Genomic DNA, 19,013 nt, shown 5'->3' with positions numbered 1-19,013 from the left:
AATACAACTACATATGTACCTGAATAATTGCTATATTCTGCATTTATTCCTCTCAGGTGAACTCTATGAGATTAGGCACTGTGCCTGTTTTTTTTTTTTTTTTTCACCATTGCATCACCAGTTCAGCAGAGAGTCTTCACAGGAGGTGCAAAATAAGTATTTTTTAGTAAATCAATATTGGGACAGTTGAAAAAAACTGTTGCATGACTCTGCAATGGTACCAAGCCCCTGGCAGTTTTTTCTCCATGTCCAAGAACATCAGGAAGCCTCTCCATTGCAGGAGAGATTCATTCAATCAGTTCTCCTTTGCCTACCTGACTGTGGAATACCTAGCACCTTTTGGTGGGAGGAGCCCGGGAAGGAGTGGGCAGCTATGCAGAAAGGGGCCTCATTGACTCATCACTGCTTCAGAGGCCAACCATGTTGAATTAGTTCGTAAAAATTCTTAGTTGTTTTCATGGTCTTTTTCTACTTTGGGTCTCCAAGACTCATGCATGCAAACTAACAGATGTGCATCACAAAATCATAGGAATGACACATTTTCAAATTATTTGATAAAAAATCCAGTTTTGAAAGCTTATTTCTAGATACTTAGTGTCAATTACCCCTCTTTCTGATAAACGACAATTATGAATGAGGCATTTAGTAAAAACATTTTATTAATTCCATGATGTCCACATTTTCATTACTTGCTTTTCAGAATGAAATGATTGATTCACCACAATTCACACAAATTAACTGATACATTAATCCACACCAAAAGAAAGAACTCACATGAAAACAGTATCATCTACGATGGGGGGAGTCACAGGAGCCACTCAGGCTTAACTCTCATCATCATGAGCATAAAATAATGATCCTGGTCCATAGAATGAAGCCCAGCGAGAGGGGCCCACACTTGTCTCCTAGTATCCACCTCCCAAAAACCATTTATCAAAACAAATGCAGTAATACAGATCCAGAGCTAACCAAAAGTTTGTAAACCACAATTCTAATTTAATACTGACTAAATTTTCTACTCAATGGGTTAGATGAAGAGTTATTAATAACCTGTAACCAGAATTTAAAAAAATATATATGTGAAAAGATCATTTGATAATGTTTCCTAATTAATAAAAGCCCATAGGACATCCCTACACACTGTCTAAGATTTCTATCCTTTCTTTATATTTTCTCCTAATCATCACATTTTTTTCAAGCCAACTATAACTCTTGCTATCACATCTGTTCTTATTTTTCTATCTTGCCATCTAATCTTTGTCCATATGCAAATATATTTCACTGTTATAATCACAGTGTACTCAATATTTTGTGAACTAAATCTTTCACTTAACAGTCTGAGTCTACCATTTTCATATTATGGAATCTTCAAAATTATTTTTTATGGTTGCCTAATATCTCCTAATTTCCTTAAGCATAGCCTGATTATTGAATATTTATGACATTTCCATTTTTTTGTTATTAAATGTAATTTTATAGAGACTATTTTCAGTCTTTTCAATTGTTTCCTGGATACAGAGAAAATAAAGATCCAAGTGTGTGAATATTTTTATGGTTCTTACTGTATTTAATCATTTTACAAAAAAGATTGGGTTGATTTACAGTGCTGTAGCAATTTGTGAGTGGATATTTACCGAGAGCATGCTATGATTTACTTTTAGCTTTAATTTTTATTATAAGAGTTATCAATTAGTATCTCATTATTAATTACAAGTCGGCTTAAACATTGCTCTACATTTATTCTTTATGCTTACATAAATTGTCTATTTACATTCTTAACCCATTCTTCTATCTCCTTCTATTTTTTAAAAGGTATTTTTAATTGGCTGCTTGAAACCCTGAAAATAAGTCTCTTAACTTGACCTAAATACGAAAGGCAACAGAAGCAAAATCAGCACAAACTTGCCCTGTTACCTTCAAGAACTTGGCTGTTACCAGGCCATATTAACAGAAGAATAGTAATTCCTTCCAGAGAAATGCTGTGTGCTTACCCTAGTTGGTCTTCACAGCAAAGTAAGAAGAAAATGCACTACTGTGGATTTGAGGGCCACACTTTATCACTAAATAGTATTTTCAACAAACTCAGACATTGGTCACTAATGATGAAACAGGTAAAATATAAGCACCCAATTAAGGAGTGGGGAAAACCTATGCAGCTCATTAATTGCATAAACGACCTGACATACACTGTCCAGCAGTCATACAGAAACAAAGGTTACAATAATTTAGATCTTGCATTTTCCAAAGCATTGGGTGGGAACACTCCCGACATGTTACTTGACATCACAGAGAAGGGCAACCCCACGGAGCACCCAGTGTTCAGGGGTCTGGGCCGTCCTGAGGTCCACAGCGGCAATGTAGTTCAAGTCCGTTCGAACTGGCTTCTTATAGATGGGACAGGAGTAAAACCGAGGATCTCGTAAAGCTACAAAAAAATCATAAAAGAAAAGAACTTGGTGAATTTCCCACTTAAGTGCCCAAGGAGAGTGCAGAGCCATGCTTCTGCATTCTGTAGGTCATTTCAAAGACAGATGGGTTTGGCAGAATGAGGGACATTCTTTCTGAGGCCAGGCAATTCCTGGATGTGACGCAGATGCTCCCACAGGGTGCCAGTAGCTGTGGCAAGACACCCAGACAGCGTCTGGTGGCCTCTGCTGGCCCCCTGCCCCGAACCATGGACAGTAACTCAGCCCACATGCTTCCTCTCTCTCCTTGGCACCTGTCAACTCAACATCCCTCTCCACCTGTTCTCCTTCATCTCCCCAACAAACCTTGAGCGCACACACGTCAGTTTTAATCAGGCATCCAGCACCAGTGGGCATTACTTTATTATTTCAAAATTTTCAACCCTGCAGGCCATAGTTTACATCACATCTTAAATCCCAGGACAGCGGGTGCTTCCCCACCCCCCAGCTAAATCAGGTATTGTGAATTCTCTATAAATGTAGAGAAATAAAATTGCTGGGAAGCAGAGAGTAATGGACCAATTCACCTCTCTGAGACTCAATCTACCTTTCCGGAGTAGAAGAATAGATGCAGTTTCCAAAATGACACTGCAATGAAAGGCAATCTATGTGTGTCCATCCTTCAGAGATCCTTTCTAACACATCCATCTCCACCCACAGGCTCCCTTTCTTTCCGGCCTTGGAAACCCCATACTCAGAGACAGGCCCAGGTCTGTGGGGAATTAAACTCACACAATTCATGAGGGCCCTCTTTAAAAAAAAAAATGAGTGAAATTTACAAATAAAAAAGTAGGCTTTGGAAGGAGCTTCTGCCTGTGAGCAGCCTGGGAGTTTAAGCCTCATTAGTGTCTAATGAGAGCCACTCTGTACACAGTAGTTTACCTGCACACCTCCTAACATGCGTCTCAGGAAGTAGTGTATTATTTTATACACTTCCAGATTATACATTTTTCGAGGACAAGAGTGTGTCTACACCCATCCCTGTACTCTTCTGGAAAGTCAATATTATATTTTTAAAAAACCCTCACTTAACTATTGAAGTGAAATGACATTTAACTAAGAGGATGCTCTGCTTTTGTGAATTAATGTTACAAACATGGGCACTGAAACATATCAGAGTTATTGAATTTATTTCTCAAAACTGACATGCTCAAAAATTTGCCTTTTCCAGAAAATTATAAAAGCAGGCACTATCAGAAGCTAAAGTCTCATTATTTGATCCAACAGACCTTTTAACCTGCTGTGCCCTGTGTTTTCACATATCCACTATAAATTTAATTAATTGTATTAGAAGAAGTGAAACATTTGAATATAATAATATTTTACATAAGTTTCAATATAAAATAAATAATTCTAAGGCAGTGATTCTTAACCAGGGATGATTCTACCTATGGGGGACATTTGCCAATATCTGAAGACATTTTTGGTTAACACAACTGTGGGCTTGCTACTAACATCTTCGTGAATAGAGGTCAGGGATGCTGCTAACATCCTATAATGCACAGGACAGCCCCCCTGCCCCCGCCAAAACAAAGTTATCCAGACCAAAAATGTCAATAGTACCAAAACTGAGAAACCTTCTTCTAAAACAACGAAGATATTTTACAGTATTTGTTTCCTTAATCTCATGAAATTAATCATTAGAAACAACCTAAAACGATGTGATACCTAATTTTTAAGTCTCAGTGTAATTTTTCCAATTTCTATGTGTATATCACTAGTAATAATAATTAGGCAAATATATATGAAAAATTCTGAACAAGTAAATGAATGACAACGAATCATGCAATGCAGTTAACACTAACTATACTCGCTGATATAGTTAAATCCTTTAATCCTAGGATCTTTAAACATGTAACAAATATATAACTCATTCTTCTTCTTGCTGCAAATTTGATTAACAATCATTTTGTAAACTTGAAGTAAGGTTTTGGTGCCTTACATCTGAATCTCATGATAATTACAATAATTACAACTTGAGAAGTATTTGACTACTTGGATTTTAATCCCAAAAGAAAAATGGAGGAAAAAAATAGCATTCTCTTCAATAAGCAGGTAAAAATAATTTTCTGAAATATTTATCCAATTCTATTTATTTTTAATTGCTTCAGAGTTGAAGGTGCTCATGCCAAGTCACAGTGTGCAGCAAACTTCTGCGGCAGGATTAGAAGCCACCGAAGATATAATTTCATAGTGAAAACGCTGACAGATGCTAAACAACTACATAAGCAGATGATTCGAAACCATCCCCCTGCTTAGACAAACAACTTTGAAGACAAAAATAAGCATGCGAGGTAGGTAGAACAAATCAACTAAATATGTTTAAAACCTTGGGGCTCCAGAAGGAGGAGGAGAGAGGAGAGGTTGTGCAAACCGGCAAGCTATACCCTTTAGGATCTTAAAGGTTTTAATAAAACACCTTGGGGGAATTTCATTTTCTGACTGTTTAACTTCCCTATCTATCTTGCATTTTTCATCTACATGTGAGTATGCATCCATATATTGCTTCCAACATCCAAAATAACCATTACATAGAGAGTCTCTATAGAATCGTTAAGTCATTCTTTTATTTAACCACCCTTTTGCTAGTAACATTTAAATCACTGGACAGTTCACTCTCAATATACACTATTTCTTTCACTCCTTTAAAAAGCATTTGAGTTAAGCATGTTAATAAGAGTAACAATTGAAAAAATATGTATTAAATGCATCCTATGTTCATTGTCAGTACATTGTCAGTACATAGGAAGTATTTAATACATATTTTTCCTAATAACATTGTGAGTGTAATTCTCTCAGCAATCCTGTGTGACGGGTACTACTATTTAATCACTTTACAGATTCAAAAACTGGAACAGAAGGAAGGCGAGTTGTCCAAGATTAGAAAGCTGTAGTGTTAACTGAGAATGAAACCTAGTCAGAATGGATCCGTGGCCTCTCCACTTCATCTCTGCAATACTTGGGATGTGCTATGCATGTATACCTCTGTCTTTGCAGAAAACATGAAAATGAAATGGACAGAACTAGATACCTGAGTTCAATTTGCGGCATATTTTAGATAGGCCTCCAAAGCCACATGACTAATGACTAGGATGATAAAAGCCAGGAGAACCACTCGAATATCCCGGCCCCCGGCTCATGGTCCTCTACCGGTGAACAGGGGCATAAGCACTTTTCAGACTGCAGCATGACGGAGGGAGGTATGGGGAGGGAGAGCACCACCCACAGAGGGCTCTCCCTGTGCCCTCCCACTGCCTACAGTCTACCTTAACAGGTACCTGAGAAAAACTAACTCAGGACTTCAATATTCAATGGAGCTGTCCTCATTTTGAATTTAGCCTTTATTTTCAAGTTTCGTCCCAGGCGCTGAGAGGACACATAAACACAGAATCTCAAGTAGAAGACTAACCATGGGAATTCCCAGAGGTTTGCATATACCTCACGACAAACAAATGTGATTCTGATACCAGCTTTCACTGTCAGTAGCCAGGAATCATGGGCAAATTACCCAGGGTCTCCAAACCTTAATTTCTCCATCTGCGAAGTGAGGACGATAAATTTGACAGAGTTGTTGTAAAGATTAAATAAGTTAACACATGTATGGGTCTGGTATAGTATAATGCCTGGAATGTGGAAGGTGCCTAAGATAGAGATGTTATTTGACACTTCTTTATCTCTCTGTCTCCACACACACACACACACACACACACACACACACACACACACACAGGCACACACACACACAGGCACACACACACACACACACAGGCACACGCACATACACACAGGCACACGCACATACACACACACACACAGCACACACACACACACACACACACACACACACACAGGCACACACACACACACACACACACACACACACACACAGGCACACACACACACACACACACACACACACACACACACAGGCACACACACACACACACACAGGCACACGCACATACACACAGGCACACGCACATACACACACAGGCACACGCACATACATAGGCACACACACACACACACAGGCACACGCACATACACACACAGGCACACGCACACACACACACAGGCACACGCACATACACACACAGGCACACGCACATACACACACAGGCACACGCACATACACACACATGCATCTACTTACGCATGGACCTTTTCACTAAAGCAACTTCCCAGACTCATGTTTCCCATGACTTTAACAGACTTCCAGGTTTACAAGCTGACAGCCGATTAAACCCTGTGGGCTCAGGAGCCAGGAGGTCTCTACTCCTGGTCACCACCTATGGCTACCCCCACCCCAGTCCCAAATCTGCACAGTCTCACGTCAAAATGGGTCAGACGGCATTCTTAGATACATGTTTTCCTTAGCAGGAAATAACCCTTGAGACCCCTCTTGCACCTGCTTGGTGATCAGAGGTACACAGAAGGCTTGCCTCGTCCCTCACAAATGTTCCAGTCACAGTTTTCCAGCACATCAGCTACAGTTCTGAAGTTCGCTGCGAATCATCAATCTGCTCATATAATAAATCTGTGAAGACACATCTCTTTCTTCTATTTGTCCTTTCCAGCTTCCTTTGAGAACAGAGAATCTAGACGGTGTGCGTGTGGCTTTACTCTCTTGGTGAATTGAGTACTATTTGAATGACTTTTCCGTGATTTTCTAGCAAGAAACATCATTTCTTTTTAAAGTTTGAGGGTGTATCACTCAATTTTTAGAGTTAAAATAAATATCTAGATTTCTTCTTGTAGAAAACAAATAAACCAGTCCTATATCTATATTTTAATGATTATTTAAATTGAGAAATTTCCTTCATATTAATGTAAAAACTGTTAACTATAAGAATTCCAATTTTTAAATGCTGCACTTTGGTCTTTAATGATGCTACACACCGCTTTAAGTCAATCAGAGCCCTGCTCAATTATCAAAATGGAGTAAAAATTAAATGTATCACATGAAAAGGGTAACAGAATGTTAGTTTTCCATTACTAAAGAAACACCTCTTCAACAACAAAGCGATTTTAACAACAAACCAAGTTTCCACCAGCTCTTACTGAAATCAACAAAGGAATAAAGAACTAAAGTTTTCTTTTAATACTTTGAAATTAGCCCCTTTTCCTTTGCTTATTTTATTTTCTCCCTTACCTGCTGCTAATGAGCATCACCACTGGCTAACACGCAGCAGGGTGGACATAGTTCTTCTATAAAAATCTGTTCTTAAATCATAAAGAATTGCCAGTATTATAAAATTATTACTTTATTACTACCATGCTGAGATGTTCAGTGTCAAATTGCCATGGATTTTTATAGTTTAGTCACAAGAAAAAACAGTAACATGTAACTCAACTGGAAAAAGCTTTTCATTTCATTTTATAACGGAAACGTTTTTACAACATGTTGACTAGATGCAATGATATGATAAAGCAATTTTTCTAAAATACTATTTTTGGCTAAAGGAACACTTGATTATTATTTCTATAAAATAATTACCGTCCCAAGATCTCACACTACCCTAAGAACCAGTAAATACAAAGCCATAGGCAGTATGCTTGCCTAAGCCCACGTAGACACATTTATCTTTTTTGATTCAACTAATAAATATTGAACTACACCATGTGCCAAGCAGTGTGCTGAGAACCTTTGTGTTCCTAATCTGATGCTCAACTCTCCCCTTCACAGGCTCTTCTTCCTTCATAACACTGGTCCCCTCCCAAGGTAATCCTTATTCCCTTCAACAAATCACAACCTCTCTAGCTTGTTGTTCTCAAAGCAAAAATCATTTCTCTAGCAAACTTTTGAAAATACTAAATGAGACATGGTGTGAAATCCACCTTTAAACATTCTCCATAAATATCAGTTGTCTCTTCCGACTCCCCCATTTCCACCTTTACCTGAAGAACCTCTTTCATGTGGAAGCTTTGTTATCCACCTACACACTGCTGACATCCAGCTAACCTGGACCAGGTCTGTCTTCTAAATCCCAGAACTAAACTCTTCACCAAACCCAGCACATCCATTACCACCTCATGACTTTCCACTCTTCCCTCTGCTCCAGGATGCTAGCATAGCCCCTTTCTGTCACTTGGATCTCAGCTCAGTATTCCTAACAGAACTCCTAAATTATCTTACACTCAAACCATGTGTATGGCTTGAATTTGTCCCCTAGAATTTCATGTGTTGAAAACTTAATCACTGGTACAATAATATTTGGAGGTAGAGTCTGATAAAAGGTGACTGGGTCAAAATGGTGAATCCCTTATGAATGAATTAATGTCATTATCATGCCAGTGAGATAGTTATTGCAAGAGTGGGTTGCTATAAACCAAGTCCAGCCCCTGGTGCCCCTCTCTGTCTCACATGCTTACTTCTACCTTCTGTTTGTGACCATGGAATGACTCTCACCAGATGCTGGCATCATGCCTTTGGACTTCCCTGCCTCCAGAACCAGGAGCAAAATAAACTTCTATTGTCTATCACATGCCCAGTCTGTAGTATTTTGTTATAGCAACAGAAAATGGACTAAGACACCATGCATGTGTTTTTTTGCAGAGAAACAAGAAGTATCTGAAATCAGTATGTTCATTTCTAGTCAACTCTCATTATTCACAGTAGTTATGTCCTATGAAGTCACCATGAATATTGAATTAACAAATGCCAAGCCATTGCTCCTAGGGGAAACACAGGGTTAGTTTCCTGCAAGCCTCTGGTCACAACATTTCCATCAAGCAGTCAATACATAATCTTGTTTTATGTGTGTTTCTGTTTAAGGATATCTTGTTAATATATATTGTTGATTTATTATGATTGCACTGGAGGCCAACAGCACTATGACTAATGCCTGAAGGAAGTTTGTCCAACACATGTATTTTCTCTATAAGGCACAGTCTTCTTGTGCTCAGAAACAGCAGACTTAACACTACACTTGGGGGCCATTTTAAATAGGAAAATGTACCAAAAAAAAAAAAAATTGAAAAACATGGTACTAAAGAGACCACAAACAGGACACTTAGTTGTAATATGAAAGCTGGAACAAGAAGGCCCAGCCTCACCTTGTTTGGCCCCAGCTAGGAATATGTATGTCTGGCAACTCCAACTGCTTGCTGCTTTGCACATGTTTGTGAATGACCATGCGAATGACCATAAAAGTGTCATTAGTGTTGATTCGGGGGCTACAGAGAAATTTTAGCAGGTGGGCAAATTCACAAATACAAATCTGTGAGTAACAAGGCCCGACTATATTTGTTTCTTTTATGGCTATCACCCCTGTTTGCGACTCAGCTCCACAAGAATGGGAAGCCTGTTTGGTCTTTTCTCAGTGCTGCCATCCCAGCACTAGGGAAGTGCTTGGCAGATGGTAAGTAGTCACTGAATGACCAAGCTAGCTAATGCTATTTCCCTCCGCCACGAAAAGTCTAACTCCCCATAACTATCATTCTTGTCCTCCAAAGCACATCTCAAAAGCAATCACCCCTAAACTCCTAGACATCTCTATGTTTTCTTTCTGAGCATCTCTTTTGTAACATGTATCAATTTGTATTTTCATTATTTACTTACTATGGGTCTCCTTCACCAGACTGTGAGTCTCTGGGGGCTGGATCTGGTTCATAATGATCTTTGCATCCCTAGCGCCTAAGGTTATGACTGGTAACTATTAGACATCCACCAAATGTTTCCTTAAAAAACAAATACTTGGGGCTGGGCGCTGAGGAGGCTGAGGCTGGAGAATCGCTTGAACTCAGGAGTTGGAGGTTGCAGTGATCTGAGATCGTGTCACTGCACTCCAGCCTGGGTGACAGAGCGAGACTCTGTCTCAAATAAATAAACAAACAAACAAACAAACACTTATAGTTCATTAATTATTTTATCCCTTTACTTGTTAGAATCTCTTGTGCTTCTATCGTAAAATCAGTACTTCCTTGGAATCCACTACCATGGCTAGAGTTTATGGTTTATGCTTCTAAAATGAACAGGGAATTCCCTCATGTGCTAAAATGTGGTTATCGCTGTAGAGATGTCAGCTGAGTGAAAGGTGACCAAAAAAAGAGCCTCCAGAAAACATCAATCCAACAACGGAAAATAGTTTAGGCATTTTTAGACTTGTCAAGTACAGCTTTGATAATTTTGTTAAAGTAGAATCACGTGTGTACTTCACAGAAGTGTTATTACATTCAAAGACAGAAATAAGAACCCAGTATTTTACCATTAGCTATAGGATTAAGCCAAATGCCTCTGAATTCAATCTAGATTTCACTACCTGGTTCAAACCTCCAGGTTGGTAGAGCCACAGACTCCAACTGAGCCCTGTGCAATCTCATCTAGAAAGCCTCCTTACCACAGCTCACCCCACCACATTGTATCCATTCTTCAAAGCTCAGTCCAGGCCCAAATGCTCCTGAGACTCAGCCCCCGCCCACTTCATCCCGTGTTATCTCACTCTCCTTCCCCATGCTTATTAACCATGCCAAACATTTCTTTCTTATCTCGTCAGCTAATATTTCCTGAGTATCCACACGTATTAATCTGCTTTATTAGATAAGCAAGTACTATCTAGAACTATTGCCTCCTCAATATACTCAAGAAAGTGCCTAGAGGTCAGTAAGTCCCCATTAAACATGGGTGTGAATGTAAAGCTGGTTGATAAGAGAGTAAAATCTCTACTACATGATGACAAAAATAATGAACTCCCGTGTTGATAATGTCATCCAAACGAACAATGTGAACACTTACTGAAGGTACAAGACAACTTACTATTGTTTTCTGCATAAATCCTTATGACAGGCATCAACTCAAAGAGCACTTTTGGCTTTGATTCAATGAGTTTCATGTTCCTCTTGTCCCAGCCAGCACCTTCAAGATACAGGCCATAGACATAGACGCCCTCTGTGGGAGGGGCAGAAATGTCATCCTTCATCCATTTGGTGACTTCATTGCAAAGCACCATATTGTCCAGAGCCCAGCCTTTGTTGGCCCGAGTTATTTCCTATTCAGGGCAGCAAAAGATGAATGGAGCAGTTAGAGGTTTGTCTTAATAGAAAGAGCATAACAATAATGAAAGCTTGGCTCCAAATCACTCTAATTTGAAGGAAGTACAATAGTGCCTAAAGAATTAGCAAGATTCTCTCATAAAAAAAAAAAACCACATCCTAATTTAGCTATGTCTACTTTAAAAAGAAATACAAAGTCAAATCAAATACAAAAATAAGAAATAAATATTTTGAAAGTTGAGCTAGCAGCCTGAGAACAAGTGGCTGGGATTTATGTTCATGACAATGTAATTGCTAGTACCAAAAAGAGACAGTCATTCTCTGTCTTATTATAGTCTTTAAAACTATAATGAAAGAAAACCCTGTGGAGGAAAATTATAATAACACAACGGGTGCAAATCAGAGCTCTTACCTGTCGCATTGCAGTTAAAAATCCCTGGGGGTTAAAAAAGCCTGTCATCCAAAAGCAGTGAGGTCGGCCATTGAAAACCCACGAGGTAAACTGGCCATTTCTTTCTATAAGTTCAGTAAACCAGAAACCCAGCGTACTTGAAACCCAAGAAACCTGCAGTGAAGACATTTAAACAATTAATTGATATAAGTTTAACACTGCAGTGTAAACCAGCTATGTTCACTAAAAAAAAAAGATGAAATATCAATTTCACTTTTATAATGAAAAAAGTCTCTAAGTCATGAATTTTCCCTGGGTTCTGGCATAAGTGTTTCAAATTATTCTTTCTCCTTAATAATAGTAATGCTACTAAGATATGACAGAATATACTAGTCATCACATGAACATCAGATCAATTCACAGAACTGTTCAAGATATCTAATGTCAATCGAATCACTTTCCATGTACCAATATATTCATCACTGATTCTGCTGTAAAGGAATCAAAACAATTTATTGGATTAAATTTCAAGGCTTTCATCATTTTTCCTTAGGTTACAATTTCAATTTATAACACATAAAAAAGGATTTTTATTTACATAAATATGCTCACGGCCTTATCAAGATAAATCAACACTGTAAAATAGATCCCATGGATAATAAGATGTAGAAGACTTGCTACACTTAATTGTAATGGGGTGAACAACAGTCCTTTCCCAGAATGTTTGTCACTTTAGAATACATTTTTGTTTCCTCTCTTGGAAGGAGCAAAAAACGGAAACCCAAGACTCTTTGTCATCCACAAATTATTTGCATTTATTGCTTCTGACTTTCTCCCTGAATTCACCTGTTTGGCTTCCATTACGACAACTGGCATGGATATGTCATTAATGCCATGAGCAGCAGCAGTGGACGGTATCTTCAAATCATAGATTATAACATTTTACTGTAATTGCAATATTTTATGTATGAATAAATGTAGTAATCAACCTGGGTATAACACTTGAATTTCAAACACCTTAAGAATTAATTTGCCTATTTTCAAGAGTTATTGAGATTCCAAAGTCTGATAATAAGCTGAGAAGAATAAAAACCTGAACAAAAAGATCATAATTTAAGAATTAAATCACTCATTGTCTGCTATCATTATAGGTCTGTTAACTAAAAGAGATGTGTATTTTATACTACGTTCGGTCTGAGGGCAGAGGGAGCTGCTAACGAGAGTGCCCCCTGACAGGGATTCCTGTTCCAGAGCCTCCCAGGTCCTACCGAGGTGGATGATCTGGTTTGGTAGGGAAGGAACTCATAATGGCCAGTGATCTGGAAGAGTCTCCCTCAGTCCTTGGCAATGAGAAGAGGCAATTTAGATAGAAAACTCTCTGGTATGGGCAATGGATTTATTAAAGATGAGAAGGAAATAAATGGGTCTGGTCAAAGCTGATTCTGAGTCTCTAAGCTATGTGATGAGAGGGATGGGGGGTGGTGTCATCAAATAACATGCAGAAGACAACAAGAAGCAGTCCTACTCACTACATGCTGCCTGCAGAACTCACTACCTCATAATCTGCTGAAGCTCTGGATGACACACCTGAGGCTCAGCACTAAACAAGTCCTACCGCCCTCCCATTTAGCCAAGTAACCTACAGAGGCCAACGCTCTATCCCCCCACCCACCAACCTCATGTCTGTATGCTGCCCTCTCTGTGCAGCCCCAACCTGACGCAATCCCCCTCTGTCCTTGGCAATAACAAGAGGCAAGCCCCCCTCCCAAGCCTTTCCACTCTACCTTCAGCATCTTCAATGCCATGATCAGGAAACTCTTCTAGATCCTCCACCTCATTCTGGAACATCCTCTCCATCCCTTCTCTTAACTGAAGTCTGCCCCCCACCCCACACCTTCAACCCGGCACAGACTGTTTCCTTCACAGCCTTCTCCAAATGTAGGCTACTGCTTTCCTCATACTCAACAACCCTCAGGACCAGGGGAAGAGGAGACGACCTTGTCATTTCTGACTGTTGTTGCCAGGTCATCATGCTACATCATTCTCTTCTTTTGAGTCTCATGCCATCCAGACATACTATCCTTACCCCTACTTGCTTCTATCACCTACTGGTCACTTCCTCTTATTCATGAAGGAATTTAGCTCCTGGTTTACTCTTCTACTCAATCCCCCAAATAATCATGAGGATGATGATGATGATTGTGTTGGTGGTGGAGGTGGGGGTGGTGGTGGTGGTGGTGATGGTGGTGATGGCAGAGGCAGTAATTGGTGGTAACAGTGGTGGTGATGGTCATAGTGGTGATGGTGGTGGAGGCAGTAATGGTGGCTGTGGTGGTGACAGTGGTGGTGATGGTCATAGTGGTGATGGTGGTTGTGGTGGTGATGGTGGTGGTGGTGGTGCGGTTTTGCTATAAATAATCACAGGCACTTACACAGCACTGGCCACATGCCAGGAGCTGTTCTAAGCACTTCACACATATCAACTCATTTAATTCTCACAATAATGCTAGGAATTATATAATGCTATTATTTCCCTTTTACAGTTAAGGAAACTGAGGCACAACAAGGCAACTAGCGTACCCCAAGTTAGATAGCCCATAAGAGACATGATTTGAACCTGGGTATTCTGGCCAAGTAAGTGCATACTCAAAACCCGTATACTGCCTTTATTTACTTTGATTAATCATTCTAGGTGACTTCAGCCACCCATGTGAATGATGCATTTAACATCCTACTATCTTATCTCATGACCCTCTGCTCTCTAATGACCCTGATGTCCATTCCATTTTATTCCTCTGCTCTCGTACTCTCATGTTAAATTTTGTCATCCCCAAACACTAGCCTGTTGGGAAGTGCGTTTTTTCCCCACTCCTATATTTCCTTCGATGGGGAGAGAGCTCCTTGTCGATAACACTCCAAGATCCTTGACCCTCTCATTCTCCCCACTCCCAGGAGGTAAAGAAATTCATCTGGTTTCTGGCTGTTTCAGAGATGGGTTCTGCTCATCAGATGTCCCATGTGCCCCCTATACTTCCCAGCCTCACATGCAGTTAGGTTGGGTCCAAGGCTCTAATTCTGATTCACAGACTGTGAATGAAAGTGGCATGGGTCACTTCCTAATCCAGAAAGTCTAGACCTGGGGTGCCTCATCCCTTTCCCTTCCCTCTGCTGTGATGACTTCAGAGGCCACATGCTCCAGGTGGTACAGCTCCCAGATGACAAGGCCTCCATAATGAGGGTCCCAGAGTAACTGTGTGGAGCCAAGGATGCACCCAGCTGGTGTGGGACATAAGGAAGTAGGGTGCAGCTATAACAGCAGGTCCTGAAGTATGATCGGTGGCTTAGCACTAGGGTAGCAGGAGGTTGGAGAAGCCATAGCAGCAGTGGAAAGATGGAGATACAGTTAGGAAGCCCAGCCAGCCCGCCCCTTCTGCTTTTATTGCTTCTGCTTTTATTGCTGGGGGTAGCAGGGGGAAAGGGAGCACACACTCTCTTCTGCTCCCACACTCTCTTCTGCTCCTGCACACTCTAGCTTCACAGGGAAGTCTCTGTAGAGGAAACTGTCTAGCGTCGTGCTGCTAGTGGGTAAGTCTGTCTAATTCCGAATTCTGGTTTTGAAACCCCACAACTCAGGGGTTTCAGCAGATAGAAGCCACATTGTTCAATATTAGCTTTATCAATAAATGTTCTCTAATCTACACTACTCCTTTTCTGCCATTTAATTGCTTTGGAATTCAGACGGAGAAAAGAGCTAGCTATTTAGCTGCCTTAAGAAATCCAACATGCACCATTCCACATTCCATTCTTCAACCATAACCTCCACTTCCAGTTCACTTATTCAAGGACAGTCCTTGACCTAAGCATGGTATCTGATTCTTTGGTTCCATGATTTTCACCTCATCCATACATTTTGTCCCATCTCCATTAGGCTAGGTGAAATAAGCCAGGCACAGAAAGGCAAATACTGCATCATCTCACTTATGTGTGGAGCCTGAAAGAGTTGAACTCATAAAAATAGAGAGTAGAATGGTGGTTACCACAGACTAGAGGGTGGGGTGATGAGGGAGGGAATAGGAAGTTGTTGATCAAAGGGTATAAAATTTCAGTCAGATAGGAGAAGCACGTTCGAAAGATCTATTTTACAACAAGGTGACTATAGTTTATGGCAATAGACTGTATTTTTTCTTTTTCTTCTTTTTTTTTGGAGACAGTCTCAATCTACCACCCAGGCTGGAGTGCAGTGGCATGATCTCGGCTCACTGCAAGCTCTGTCTCCTGGGTTCATGCCATTCTCCTGCCTCAGCCTCCCAAGTAGCTGGTGCATGCCACCACACCCAGCTAATTTTTTGTATTTTTTAATAGAGACAGGGTTTCACCATGTTAGCCAGGATGGTCTCAATCTCCTGACCTCGTGATCCGCCCGCCTTGGCCTCCCAAAGTACTGGGAGTACAGGTGTGAGCCACCGCACCCGGCTGCAATGCACTGTATTCTTGAAAATTGCTGAGAGTGGCTTTTAGGTCTGAACCACAAGAAAACGTTAATTAAGTATGTGAGGTAATGCCTATGTTAATTAGCCCAGCTCAGCCATTCTACAGGATACACATCTTTCAAAACAACATGTAGCACACCATAAATGTATATAATTTTTGTCAAGTAAAATACATTTTAAAATAAGTCTTTAACAGTTTTTGTCCCATCTCTTCGCCTCTCGTCTTCACCTGCTGTCATTATAATCTCCCCATTGAGAATGGCGTCCATGAGCTAGCTACCTCTCCCACCATGGGTTGAATTGTGTCCCGGCCCAAACCATACGTTGAAGTCCTAACCCCCAGCACCTAACAACATGATCTTTTTTGGGAACAGGGTCTTTACAGAGGAAATAAAGTGAAAATGAGGGCATAAGGGTGACCCTACTCCAATATGTTGCTGTCCTTATGAAAAGGGGAAATTTGGACACAGAGACAGATATGCAGAGAGGGAAGATGTTGTGAATGTACTCAGGGCAAAGAAAGTCACACAAAGACAAAGAGAGAGATTGGACTAGGACTGCCACAAGCCAAGGAGCTCCTGGGGCCACCAGAAGGTAGAATGAAGCAAAGAAGGATACTCCCCTAGACACTCTGAAGGGAGCATGGCTGGTCAACAGTTCTATTTTGGACTTGCCACCTCCAGAATTGAAAGAAAACAAATTTCTGTTGCTTAAGCCACCCAGTCGGTGGTATTTTGTTATGGCAGCCAAAAAATCCCAGCACAACTGCCACTGCACTCTCCAAGTGGGTGTACAACACGGAAGCTCCTCAAGTATCCGCCTTCCCAGGCCTACTCCTGGCAGTCGAAGCCAGCTGGAGGCGATGCACACTGGTGAAGGCTGGTTTCATTCACATTCATAACTTGAGATCTCAAAGGGGTGAATCCTGTCACCTTCCTATGCCTGCATTTCTGTCCTAGTTTCCCCTTCCTTCCAACCTTTAGGTGTGGCAGGGCAAGCGAATGAGGAAGCGGAGTAGAATTGAAAATCTAGGGAGCAGCGACACTGGGAGTGACCTGTCAGGCCAGCCCTACTTGGGTTCACGCTGTGGGTGTGGAGGCCCCCAGACTATGGCAGGAGTCAGATGGAAAGGAAGCCATGGGGCAGATCCAGATTTCCTCAAGAAATAGGTTATAGAAGACACCACCTCCTACTCTTTTCCTATGTATTTTTCCACCATAATTAATCTTAGCAACTTCACTTACATCTCCCCATAACATGGGTGTGCATATGCATACACATTGCACGCGCACATACACACACACACACACAAATACAGAACAAAGAGAAGAATACCATTTAGGCTCCATCCCTTCAAATGTCCTCTACTAAAATACACTTATTTTCCTACTTACAAAGACACTCAGGAACTCATTTTACTTTTCCAAGTGAAAAATTATTCCTTAAAACTGTATCTGTCTTTAGCACAATTACTAACAAGTAACCAGTGAGCATGCTGTTAAATTCTTATCCGCTGAGTTTGATATATACATACTACATACTATATTTACAGATACAGTGATACTGGAGGGGGGCAGGGAAGTGCTGGGTAGAGAAGGCCACAGTCCCTGGCGAAGGTTCCACCCTCAGGCTTGTGCCCACAGACCTAAGTGAGAACAGGCACTATTGTTTTCATGCCCAAATGTTGCATTTTCCAAGACCACTCTGGTCCACCATGTCCCCCATCCTGTGCTCATATAAACCCAAGAGACCATAGTGGACACACACACAAGTGGCTGGATGTCAAGAGGAGCAGAAGCGCAGAGGAGCACACTGACAGACACCAGCAGATACTGGCAGGACCAACAAACACCACTGACAGCAGGATGACATGGAATTTGCTCAGGCACGGTCAGAGAAGAGTGCAGCCACTGGGTGGCCCAACTCCAGGGGAAGACCACCTTCCCACTCCATCCCCCTTCTGGCTCCCCCTCCACCTTGCTGAGAGCAACTTCCATCACTTAATAAAACCTTGCACCCAACCTCTAAGCCCACATATGAGCCAATTTTTCCAGTACACTAGGGCAAGAACCCAGGATACAGAAAGCCCTCTGTCCTTGCCATAAGGAAGAGGGTCTAATTGAGCTGATTAACGTGAGCCACCTGCAGATGGCAAAACTGAAAGAGCGCACTGTAACACACGCCTGTTCGGGAGCTGTAAACACTCAACCCTAGACACTGCCATGGGGTTGGAGCGCCAAAACGGTCCCCACGACCTGCCCCTCTGCATGCTCCCACTAGGGATTTGAGCAGCAGGGCACGGAAAACCGAGCCACACCCCGTCACATGCCCTGTGAGGGGGATAAGGGAACTCCTCCCATTTCAACAGCATATAGCAGAAACTTTTTTTTTTTCTTTTTGGTGTGACTTTTGATGTGAGGGTGAGGGTAGGGGGCAAGTTTTCTTCTATGAAACCAACATCATGGGCTTTGGAGTCCAGGGGCTTGGGTTCAAATTCTGATTCTCTGGCTACTTAGATGTGTAATCTGAGAAAAGACGTAACCTGTCCAAACCTTGAGTTTCTCATCTGTAAAATAAGAGCAATAAAATACAAAATTTAAGTAAAATAATGCATGTAAAATGTCCTAGCAGAGAACCTGATCCGTGGTATTTGCTTAAAAAAAACTTCCTTCCCTA

At 41.0% G+C, this 19,013-nt stretch overlaps 1 protein-coding gene across 1 annotated transcript in view; it reads right to left on the bottom strand.

Annotated features, from left to right (window-relative positions):
- Window positions 1-641: 641 nt before the first annotated feature.
- Window positions 642-19,013, bottom strand: part of DNAH5 (dynein axonemal heavy chain 5) — a 248,666-nt gene continuing 230,294 nt past the window's right edge. Inside the window, exons 77-79 of the mRNA XM_050793010.1 lie at window positions 11,869-12,021; window positions 11,221-11,452; window positions 642-2,425 (exon numbers count right to left, since the gene is read on the bottom strand). Of these exons, the coding sequence (XP_050648967.1) occupies window positions 2,274-2,425; window positions 11,221-11,452; window positions 11,869-12,021 (537 nt within the window). The 3' untranslated portion in view covers window positions 642-2,273. The remainder of the gene's footprint in view (window positions 2,426-11,220; window positions 11,453-11,868; window positions 12,022-19,013) is intronic.

The sequence above is a fragment of the Macaca thibetana genome, chromosome 6 (genome assembly GCF_024542745.1).
Source record: "Macaca thibetana thibetana isolate TM-01 chromosome 6, ASM2454274v1, whole genome shotgun sequence".
In the NCBI taxonomy this organism is placed as follows: domain Eukaryota; kingdom Metazoa; phylum Chordata; class Mammalia; order Primates; family Cercopithecidae; genus Macaca; species Macaca thibetana.
This window is presented reverse-complemented; position numbering and strand designations above follow the sequence as displayed.